Source organism: Palaemon carinicauda, chromosome 15 (assembly GCF_036898095.1).
Source record: "Palaemon carinicauda isolate YSFRI2023 chromosome 15, ASM3689809v2, whole genome shotgun sequence".
Taxonomy (NCBI): domain Eukaryota; kingdom Metazoa; phylum Arthropoda; class Malacostraca; order Decapoda; family Palaemonidae; genus Palaemon; species Palaemon carinicauda.
In genome coordinates this window covers 45875773-45888333 of record NC_090739.1, presented here as the reverse complement: position 1 = coordinate 45888333, position 12561 = coordinate 45875773, and the positions used below count along the sequence as shown (strand labels likewise).

The following is a 12561-nucleotide window of genomic DNA, read 5'->3' as shown; positions in this document are numbered from 1 at the left end:
TTTCTTTCGTGGACCCTTACTTGACGACGGGTAAAGGTGTTTACGACTATTTTTTTCCTCGACGCACGGCCTCTGGCTGGTGTATTGCTTCGCCGTGTTTACATCGGTGTACATATTGGATATTTATATATTAGGAGTTTGGTATTGTTTAAAGTTCTTTCTAGAAACAGAAACATTAAATGATTTTATTTATGATATAAAATTTTCCGTATGTATGTGTAAATGGATGAAAAAGGCCATGATGAATAGGACCTAGTTTTTGTAGCGGATGAGAGAGCTGCGCGGTGTACCCAATCACAACCAAAACAAACAGCTCGAGCATTCACTCGCCGAGCGAGTTTCGCAGAGAAAGCATCCAGTTAGCAGTGCACATCGCATCAAATACTATTCAAAATGCCTAGCAAAGAGGAACTGTGTTTTGTATCCGAAGCTAAAACAAACACAACTCAAGACTTTCTGTCTAGAGACATCGATGATTTAGTGCTAGAAATCAAAGAAAATTTAAGATTAAAGGCTCGCCCAACACATTTAAATGGAGGAAAGTCACGGACTCGGGCGTCGCCATACAGTGTGCCATCTCGCACCGAAAGTAAGTGTGGTTGTTGTGATGGACGGAGGTGTCTGAGAAGAGGAATTGCAGCAAGAAGAAGTTCTGACGATCCATACGAAGCGCTACAAGAATTATTAAAGGATGGCGATCTGATCAAAGAGGCAGTTAGAAGGTTACAGTTGGGTTTGTCGCCAAAACAACGGGTTTACTACGACTCTGACGACGAGCTAAGAACTCCACCTTATCCTTTTGATCATATAGAAGTGTGATGGCGTCTAGTTTCTAGTGCAGCTCCTTCGACATCGCCTCTGCCTCATGATCTCGGATCTGTTTCCCCTCAATGCGGTCTCGGTCTTTCTGGGATTCAATTACATCGTCGTTTATTGGATTGCCCTAGTCTACCAGAGTCTGATTCCGGAACTGGCCCCTTGAATTATCAGAATGCCATGTCGAGTGACGACCGTTTGACCTCGGCACAGGCACTGCAGCCAGAAGTGTTGAAGAGCAATTCCACAAAAGATGGGGATATTCTAAATGTTACCGAGGAGAATGCCCAGAATTGAAAGTGGCTGCAGTAAAGAACACCCGAGAACAATCTACCATGGCCATAAGTATTCCGGTAGTGAGGAATGGTGCCAACTCTCCCTGACCGTAGCTGTTGGAGGCAAAAACCCACCCAAGTTACAAAAAAAAAAAAAAAAAAAAAATATCCAAGTACAAAGTGTCGTCGGCGATAGTTTTGATAAGTGTTCAATACCCCCAGTCCATGTTTACTTCAGTGACCCCAGGTTTGGCAACCCCCGTCCATGATGAGAAAAAAATTAGGATAACGTGACTGGTTCAGTCAGTGCCAACAAGGAAGGTTGAGGAAACATCCAATATTCAAGTAACCAAGTTTGCCCTCATCCAAGAAGCTGGACGTCAGGTGGTTGTGGTCGCCAACGGTTACCGTCGCCGGTGAGATGGACGGATGATGCAAGTCTTCAAGAACCGTCTAAAAGACTTGGAAGCTGATTGACGATGATTGATAGATCAGAGATCGAGACCTAGATTCCAGTGTTAGACGGTAATGGCGACCAGATTGTACGGGGTTACGACTTGTTGCAAGTTCTCTGATCTCAGTGTGTGCTTGTGTTTTTTAATAGACGGATCTGAAACTTTATCTGAACGTTAGTAATTGTCACTATTTTAAAACTTGGTCATATACCGTTAGTGTGATCAAAACAAGTAGTTTGTAGGTGAAGAGACCTCAACCAATTGTTCGTTATGTTTTCACAGTGGTGGAAGAAGAGGTGGTTTTTTTTTGTACATTCATTTGCAGTGCAAGGATGAACGCTAAGTCGTATTTCAAATTTTTGTTAAGAGTGAAAATGTAATTTATTTTGGCAATTGCTGTACGAATATGTTTTGCATAAAGGAATTGTATGGGAATTATGAAGTGACCAGTTTTTTTTATTTGATTGAGGGAAGTTCCATTTAAACTAGTACAAATATCCCTTTTTTGGCTTATTTTTGGGGCTCAAGTTTCACCATGTTATTCAACTCTGACCAAATGACCCAAACAATATTGCTCAGGTTATATATGTGACCAACTCCGTCATATACCATTATATATACAGTGTTATTTATAGTGCGAGTGGCATACTGTTGTTGTTTTGGTTTCATCAGCTGTTTGGCCGAGTCCCAGAAGGCTGCGATCAATATGGGAGCAAGGCATCCAACCCCCCTCCAGCTGATCCTCCAGCCTACCCCCTTCTGCTCTCCCTCTTGCCCGCTCACCTCTTTTCTGTTATCCATTTCCTCCAAGCCCCACTCCCATTGGCCTCCTCTCACCGACAATCTTTGCTCAGTCGGCTGTAAACGTTAACCAGTCATTGTGGAAATGATTTGTGTAAGTTTTAAGTATCTTATTTATTATGTGCTGTTTTCATTTATTCACATTTATCTTGTAGGAGGTCTCCTGTCTTGTCATGCCAGTGTATTCAAGTTCCATGTGCCCTGGCTTTATTATGAAAAATTTAATTGTTTCACTTTTTGCCCATCCCTGTAATTGTTTTAACTTATTTATTGTGGAAACTAGAGCTTCAATTGTTTAGAACTTTTTTTATGTTCTGTATTGAGTGAATCAGTGTATGCAAGTTGATATAAAATTTGCCCCAATTATTTTGTTCTTATATTTTTTTGTGAAATATATCTTGAGTAATCTTCCCGAAGTCTAATGAGAGCTATAAATCCTTCTGCTTCTGTTTTTTTTCAGAATTAAATGTGATATGTATTTATTAAGTCACTTTTTTGAAATATGTTAACCTAGTGTACATATAGGCACTGTTAAAAACGCTTAGATCATTGTAAATATCCACATCTAGATCATTGTCTATAAGTGCATGTTTTAGTGCATTTAAAACCATAGTTTCTGTAATTGAAAAAGACACGGATGTGTATTTGTAATTAAAAACGAAAGGTTAATTTAAAATTGTTTATTTCTTTCCTCAACTAGAATAAGAATTGTTCATACTGTTTCCTCAACTAGAGTAATTAGTGTCATTCAGTTATGAAGTAATTGGTATTCTAATACTGCCATCGGAGGAGAATTGGTGCAGATTTTCCATGTTGCAAAGGTCCATTAATACTTACGAAGAATGAACAAGAACACTTATGAGAAGCTTGTCTTGGACACATGTATGATTATACTGTATATTGCCACCAAGCCAAAAAAGTACTTTATATGTCTCAAAGGTAAGAATTAATTTCTTTAATGAGCTGTCATTTGACACTTATATGAGTTAACGACAAACAAAAAGTTTGGGTTCATATGCTCCAAGAGCAGGTCAATTTGAAAATATGAAAATTTTTGGAGTGGAAAATTTAAGGGTCAATGGATGATTTGAAAGCAATCAAGTCTGGGGAAAAAATTCTTCGTATTTTAAACAGTTGTGTATGGTAATACAGGAAATAAAGGTAAGTTAGTGTTTAAACCGTGCTGGCTCTTTTCCCGCTACTGAGACCCTGCCCTGGTGATTACTGCCTTCAGTGCACTACGACTATTCCATTAGGATTTGTCGTATAAGTTATTTAATTAGGGGAAAATATTCTATGCTACATTGCACTAAACGAAACTGGCTAATAAAATATTACCGGTAAGTGGATATTATCTAGTGTAGTTAATCTAAAATTTCCTTATGATAACAAAACTGTTGCAGATCAAATTTCTTTCTATTTGACTTGCTATATGTTGGGGTCATATATGGACTACAATATCCCTAATGGACGGAAGTGCTAACTCCAATCAAGTCTTCAATTTTGCTGCCGTGGCTATAATATATTTTTGACTCATCACGTCAGCTTTCCTGATTTCTACACATATAAACATGTTTAAATGCCACCTATCACGGTAAAGAAATCAAATTAGATATGAATCCCAACCAATAGTCTTGAAATGTTTTGATCCTTTAATTTAGGTTATTTTAGCATGAGTTATGCAGTTATATACAAATGCAGATAAAGCGTGTGTGTAAACGTGCAGGACGGAAGGTATTTTTATAAAGGTAAGGTTTAAAGAGTATTTTTCTTCGTTCCTGCATATAGGTAAAATCTGTAGGTCGAGTGGTTTTAGGGAAACAACGTAGGTGTTGGTTATCATTATGATGAGGTAGATTTTGTAATTGTACCTCTTTTGTAACATGAAACGTATTAAAGTAAAAGACAGGTTCAGTATCAGACTAATTGTCTGTAGTGGAAGAAAGCGAACTTGAATTGTTCATTGTACATCTAGATTTATATAAATTTTTTTTTTATTCATGAACTCGCTTGTTTTCGATCACTCAAAAAGAAGTTTACTCCTCCAAGAAAAGGTTATTCTTGGACTGGTAAATAACTTACGAGAAAGGTATTTGCCGTTGTTATTATTTCTGTTATAAAGAAATATCATCGGTTAACCTGTTTAGAAATTGTGCAGATCCAAAGAATAACTCTGAATGAGAAGAACTTGCATGTAAAAGGTGTAGCAAAAAAAAAAATCCATCGATTGAAAAATGTCAGTAGTTCGCTATCTAGCTAAGCTAAGAGTTATGATCTGGAAGCTATTAGATAATAAAGAGACGTGTTTCGCTGGAGTGTGTTCTGATACTTATTGTTTTTCTAGCTATTCTGCATGAACACGATTGCAAGACTGAGAACCCATTTATCTCATTTCTTCACCTTCCAACAGCCTTTGATTTCAAATACTGCTTCGATGGTTATCAACTCTGATATTAAAAGCACATCTAAGAAATGGACCAGTAACTTACTTAGATTCAATTTATACTTGTTTTCTAAGTTATTTCTCAATCAGTTCTACTTTTTGTATAAATCCGTAACCCAAAAACCTTTGTTTTTTTTACACTATATCGATTGTCACCTCAGTTTTGCCATATAATTCAAATGATCAAAACTTAAATAGATTTCTCTTTCACATTCAAAAAGACTAATAGGGACTAGTTCGCCCATGTCAAATTTGGTGAATATTTTTTTTTTTCCTGGACTAAATCTGATCGAAGACGACAAGCATCGTGGTTGAACCTACTACTACTGCAGATCACATTGCTCTACCATGTGGAGTGGCCTGATGTCCCTTTATGGCGTGAGCACAATTCCTCCATCACTAAGAGCTCTTGTGTGATATGTTTATTATATATGATGTAGTAATACTCTTAATTACGTAAGTGTTGTTTCCAAAGACTTAAATTTTAGAAAGAACCTTTTTGGTAAGTAAATAGCCTTGGATTTGTCCGGTTAATGAAGTATTCGTGCTTGTTTTTTTTTTCTTTTACCATCGTTACTCCTTTATATTACAGTGGCTTCTTGTTATTTGTGAAGAAATGTTTCACTCTCGTTCCATTCAATAATAGCATCAATTATCAACTTTTACAACGGTTTCCATGTTGTTAGCATAATAGGGTTTGTTTTAATCAGGGGAAGTTATTGTTGTCAGTTTTTAGTAGATACGTTATCACAACGACTCACAATCCCATTTGAAATGTGATTAAGAAACATTCCTACCACAGGAAGTCAGACAAAATATTCGATTAATTTAATGACAACAAGGATATCCGATGACTTTCATGTCATTTGTTGATATTCATCACCATAGAAACCAGTTTTTTTTATTGTTATTTCAGGTTGATCTCGCCGTATTATTGAAGGTATATATATATATATATATATATATATATATATATATATATATATATATATATATATATATATATATATATATCTTATCCAATGTATATATATATCGCTAGAGATAAACTATAGAAAAATAAACTTGAATTTGTTTTTTCTTATCAAGCAGTACTTAGTACAGCGAAGAAAACCATGGACATTTCTGGCCAAAAGACAAATTATTTCGATACGAATTTCCTTACGATATACGTGAAATGTTATAAATATAATGAATGCTATAATTGTTTCTAATGTCTTTTGCCATTACAATTTCTTTTAATGTAAAACAAAAAGATTTTAAACGTCATGTAAACCAGAGAAGGGACGATCAAAATTATGAATAGCTTAATCAAATAACAGTCATATATGAAAAGAAATGAGAAGCAGGATTTTCTTTTTATTTCCACTGGTAATATATATATATATATATATATATATATATATATATATATATATATATATATATATATACATATACATATATATATTTATATATATATATATATATATATATATATATTAATTTTTAAAGTAGGCTAGACATTCATCGGTTTTACCGTCGTCTAAGTACTATTGCTATGCATTAATATGCATACATCCTATTTCATCTCCTGAATGTAGATCTGGGGTTACTGAATCCCTTAATGGAGATCTAGCTAAAATTAGTGCATGGTGCAAATTATGGGGCATTAGGTTGAATCCTAACAAAACTCAAAGTATGATTCTAAGTAGATCAAGGACAGTGGCTCCTCAACATCCAGATCTCAGCATTGATAATGTTTCTCTAACTCTGTATGACTTAATATTTATGTGTGATTCTCTACAGCAAATTTACTTTTGAGAAACACATTAGGTCTGTCTTCTTCAATTACACACACACTCACAGGCTTATTGGGATTCTTTAAAGCTTCTCGGTGATCAATCTAATTTAAAGAAGTGTTTTAATTCTTTCATTCTATCTTGTTTAGAATATTGTTCTCCTGTTTGGTCTTCAGATGCTGATTCTCATCTTAGTTTGTTGGACAGGAACTTACAGTCTATTAAATCTCTTATTCCTAATCTAGATATTAATCTTTGGCACCGTTGTTCAATTAGTTCATTATGCATGTTGCAAAAGATTTTTCATAACTCTGATCATCCTTTATATTCAGATCTTCCCGGACAGTTCCTTCATGTTCGTAACACTAGGCATGCCGTTAATTCTGATAGTCAGGCCTTCTTCATCATGAGGCTCAATACTACTCAGTATTCTAGAAGCTTCATTCCAGCTGTGACCAAGTTGTGGAATTATCTTAGTAATCGGGTAGTTAAATCGGCAGAACTTCAAAAGTTCAAACTTCCAGCTGACATAAGTCTTTTTGTAGTTTATATATGAAATAACTTTTGATGTTACTGTTTTCAAAATATTTTATTAATTGTTAATTATTTCTCACATCGTTTATTTATTTTATTTCCTTTCCTCGCTGGGTTATTTTTCCCTGTTGGAGCCCTTGGGCTTATAGCATGTTACTTTTCCAACTAGGGTTGTAGCTTGGCTGATAATCATAATAACACAAATGTATCCATTTATTGGTTATTACCAGCGACATGAGCGCTAAACTCAGTAAAGGTTTCCAATTTGATTACGAGAACTTCAGAAAGAACTTAATTGTCTCATAATTTAGATGGAAATTTAGATAAAAGCATGTACTAAGCGTCAGATCTTACAGAACACATCACAGTGAAAACAATAAAAAAAAAGATAAAAAAAAATGTGCTTGCTTAAAAGATTAAACTATAATGACAATCGATATCGCTTCTAAAGGCGATGTAAATAATAAGAAACAAAGAAATTATGTAGATAAGCCTTTGGAAATTTACTCATCTTGTACTCAATTAACCGGTTTACCGGGAAGACGCTGTCATATGAAAACAACATAGCCATGTCGGTATAAGGACGGTTAGGAGTAGTGATGAAGATTGACATGAAGTGATAACGACTCAGTTAATCGAACAAACGCATATTTCTTCCATCTTCGGGTGACGGTATAGTTAAGTGATAGACAAATTTATTTTACTACAACAAGGCTCCTTAATGATAGAGTAACGGGTATTATCACTAATAACAATAACAACGTTTCAAGTTCATTGCAATAGCCGATTAAATCAAAGTTAAAAGGAAATTATCAATCCATTTCAGAATAATTGTTGTGATTATTATGTTTTGAACAAACATGTATTGAATACTATTCAAATAATGCTTTTTAGAGCTCTATAATTTCTTGCAACACCCTGGTATCGTTGAATTTTTTAAGTAGAGAATAATCCCATGTTTACAGTATTTCAGAACATTGAAATACGATACATTTATGAACAAATGATAGTATTGTACAAAGCTGTCACAATTCATGCCGTGTAAAACAATAAAATCACTGCAATTTCAGTTTATTTTATATTATAAATGAAAATGTAAAATTATTTCTCTGTAGTAAGAGCAGCATCAAAAGGCTGACAACTCTCAGGAAGGCTCGAACACTAGCTTGAAACTTCCAACCCAGCTGACTTGCAAATCGAGTCTACCCACAAGAGCGTTCTCACTGCATCATGGCTTCCAACGACAAGAAGTAAGTGGCGGATTTCCTCAAATATTTTCTCGTTTTGCGGTGAATGACAGTATATACGTCCATTTAAAAGTTAATCCATTATTGATAAGTGGATAAATGATAACTACGTAAAGATATTTTTCTTTTTTGTTTTCTAGATTTGTTGTATCCAACTTGTGCTTTGGTAAGTCTTGACATTTGACGGCGGTTTCTTACGAAATTTATTTAGCGAACGTTCAGTTGTTGTTTGTGATTGTCTCATTTTCTATACAACGTTGATGAGTCATCGAGAGGTCTTTGTTATACACATGGACATGTGTAGGATTTTAGGTGTGAAGGGATTTTTATTTCATGTTAAAATTTAAACAGCGCGAAATTTAATTCTATGTCAACTTGAATGGTGTGGTGTATTGAGCTGATTGAACTTTACAGTGTTCATTTTTTTTTCTATAAGACTTAATATTAATAGGTTTTCATTGCCTGCCGGTTAGTTGATTGTGCGCAGTAAATTATTTCCATTATCAGTTGTTTGTGAACGAAAGCAATGAATCAGGCTGCGTTGTGGGCGTTCGCTGATAAGGCTTGGTCTCCTGATCTCTTGGGGGCGGGCTGTACAGTAATTTGAAATTAAACAGAGATATCTATAAATAGTCAAATGGTAATATTCAAGGCGACGAATTGAAATGCAATAAATTGTGTATCCACCTCTGGTGGTATGTATCATCACTAGAACACATTCCTAATGATTCAAATATTTTAGTTTGATGGTACCTCCGACTGGAGAACAGGTTGTTTGGGCAGCATAATCAGGTAGCCGAAAGTGACCTTGAACCTTAAGAGTGACGTGTCACACGTTATGCAACCGATTGATTTTTTTTAGATTGAAAAGCAACTTCGTTAAGATTGATCTCATCTGAATCTCTGGTTTTTTTCTATGAATTTGAATGTAATTATTTTCCTGTAGCATTTCAGCTTAGTGACGTCACTCATCTCGATACCAGATACGCCTCTGGGTATAGTCTTTTTAAAGGGCATTCTCTCTCTCTCTCTCTCTCTCTCTCTCTCTCTCTCTCTCTCTCTCTCTCTCTCTCTCTCTCTCTATATATATATATATATATATATATATATATATATATATATATATATATATATATATATATATATATATATATATATATATATATATAATGTATGGATATGTATGTATGTATGGATGTGCATGTATGTATGGATATGGATGTATGTATGTATGTATATATATATAATATATATACTGTATATATATGTATATATAATATATATATATAATTTATATATATGTATGTATATGTATGTATATATATATATATATATATATATATATATATATATATATATATGTATGTATGTATATATTACAGGAGTAATCTTCCTTAGTACGAAAATAACTTAATATATGGTAGTCCACTTAAGGAAAATTGAAAGATGTTTACATCTCATATATGTGTATATACAGTATATATATGTATATATATATATATATATATATATATATATATATATATATATATATATATATATATATATATGTATAATGTATATATATGTCTACACACATATATGTATATATATGTATATCTGTGTATATATATATATATATATATATATATATATATATATATATATATATATACATAAATACTGTTATACTGTTATTTGAGTATGACAGATCTATTTCAACGTTTTTACTGATCTTAAGATATATCCTTCATTAATTACATCTCATACAGTATATACATGTGTATATGAACATCGTATATATATATATATATATATATATATATATATATATATATATATATATATATACACATATATATACATATATATATATATATATATATATATACAAATGTATATATGCAAATATACTGTCTGTGTAGTTATATGTATGTTTATTTATATATATATATATATATATATATATATATATATATATATATATATATATATATTTATGAGAGAGAGAGAGAGAGAGAGAGAGAGAGAGAGAGAGAGAGAGAGACTGGCATAGAAAGACAATATATACACGAGTGGAAGGAAATGTCTGAGGCCCCTGTCGTGCAGTGGACTTGGTACGGCTGACTATATATATATATGTATATATATATATATATATATATATATGTATATATATATATATATATATATATATATATATATATATATATATGTGTGCGTGCTTGTGCTGTTGTAAAGTTGTGTACACTGTATAATGCATGTACTCGTACATACATACATATTTTATAAGGACAAAATTAGATGGATTTAAGTACCTTTTTTTTTAATCAATATTTGGGCACGTTGGACTATGATTTTCAAAATTTTATAGGATAACTTAGAATCAGAAACCTGAAGAATATGTAGTTTGTGAATGAGTATCTTTTGAAACATTTTATTTCACCATTACTGTGAGTGGAGATGGCTTGGTGTAGGTTCTCTTACCATCAATTGAATTATTATGGTAGTGATGGGGTTCGTTTCTTTGTTGAGAACCTTGGAAATTTGGCGGCCATCTACTCATTTACATTGACTGCTGCTTTTCCTGTCCGATACATCAGGGGAACCCTACTCTCTACTGGACCTCCACTGTCATTTTATCTTGTTCGTTCAGAGTATTTAACATTTCACATCATATATTGCTCATTTGCTTTTAAATTGTCACTGTCAAAGGACTCACAGAATAAGAAAGTCTCCAGTTTCCTCTTAAAAGCCTTAATATCTTCAATCATTTGTATGTCTCGCGGGAGCTTTTTGTATAGTCTCGGGGCCGCATATTTAAACGCTCTAGAGTATAGACATACATGTAGGTTCCAATAGCGTGAAACCATCTGTAACTATTCTCGTGTCAACACGATCTGTTGGCTATGCGAGCTGTAGCAATTCTCTTAGGTATTTTAGACGACCGATTCTGATGACTTGGTGGGTTATTGTACATATTTTAATTTCAATTCTCGCTTTAATCGGCAGCCAGTGTAAATCAGTTAGTATAGGGGTGATGCTTTCTCTAGGTGTGACACCTTTCATCAGTCTTGCTTCTCTGTTTATTATATTTTATAATTTCTTAAGTTGTACTTTTGGTAATTTGTAATAGATGGAGTTTCAGTGTCAATCCTGGTGATAACACAGTTTATCACAAGTTTCTGTACAGAATATTCATCCAGGTACTTTTTTCATAAAAAGCATTGTTTCTGAGATGATAACCAGCAGTTTTTACTACATTGTTTATTTGGGCATTGAGAGAGAAGTTACAGTCAAGAAATACGCCCAGGTCACGAACTTCACTACATGTAGATATTGGCCCGGGTCGTTATTGATGCCTATTTGAATATCGCCTAAGTTTCTTACGCTGTTTTTCTTTCCCACCACCATAAACTCAGTTTTGTGTTTATTTGATTTAAGTTGTTTGATTGTCATCCATTCTCTAACATTATCAAGGATTCCGTTTAGAGTTTCACTAGTGTTGTCTAAATTTAACGAAGTAAAATTGTGTATCATCCGCAAATAGTTTGAACTTCACACCATGCCTTTGTATTATTCTCGATAGACTAATAGTATAGATGCAGAATAAGATAGGGCCAATTACTGTATTTTCCCCTTAATAAGAGTTTCCAATTTGCACACAGTAATTTCTGCCAATCAAGTAGTCTTTCAGGTATTCGAATGCTTGATCTTTCAACACCGATGGACCCTTGATCATTTAGTAGCAGTTCATGCACAACTGTATCAAAAGCAGCACTAAGATCGAGTAATATTAAAATACCGCATTTATTTTCCTCCAGCATATCGCTTATAACCGAACAGATGACTGTCTCCATAGAGTATAATTTTCTGTAAGCAGATTGGTTGTCTGGTAAAGCTTTAATTCTTTTAAGTGACTGACTAGTTGTGCAAGAATTACGTATTCTACCACTTGAGACAAAGGGTAGATTCGAAATAGGTCTATATGAGTTTAAAAACATTTCCGAAGCCAATTATAGTGATATTTAAGAAAAAAAAAATGGAACCATGCATAGTTATTGTGTATAGTCGGGTACAGTTTATCTCAAATTATAGCATGCTTGTGCTAGGTCAATTGCAGATACATAATCTTAACCTTATTTAATCTAAATATACTTATGGCGTCGGGAATTAACTGTTTTTAAGACGTGGCCAGGGGTACGTCTCCGTATATAGATACTGGCCTTC

The 12561-nt window shown here is 33.7% G+C and overlaps 2 protein-coding genes across 3 annotated transcripts in view; both read left to right on the top strand.

The window, feature by feature from the left end:
- The first annotated feature begins 393 nt into the window (after positions 1 to 393).
- On the top strand, positions 394 to 819 carry LOC137653937 (uncharacterized). Its single transcript, XM_068387568.1, has one exon. It carries the CDS (start codon positions 394 to 396, stop codon positions 817 to 819), a length of 426 nt encoding a protein of 141 aa, XP_068243669.1.
- Positions 820 to 8220: 7401 nt separating this feature from the next.
- Dip-C (dipeptidase C) overlaps positions 8221 to 12561 on the top strand; it is a 935347-nt gene continuing 931006 nt past the window's right edge. Inside the window, exon 1 of one of the 2 annotated variants that reach the window (XM_068388374.1) lies at positions 8221 to 8355. In XM_068388374.1, coding sequence (XP_068244475.1) covers positions 8336 to 8355 — 20 coding nt within the window. In that variant the 5' untranslated portion in view covers positions 8221 to 8335. Of the gene's footprint in view, positions 8356 to 8436; positions 8463 to 12561 lie in introns of those variants that run through there. The other variant, XM_068388375.1, reaches the window with a different exon arrangement.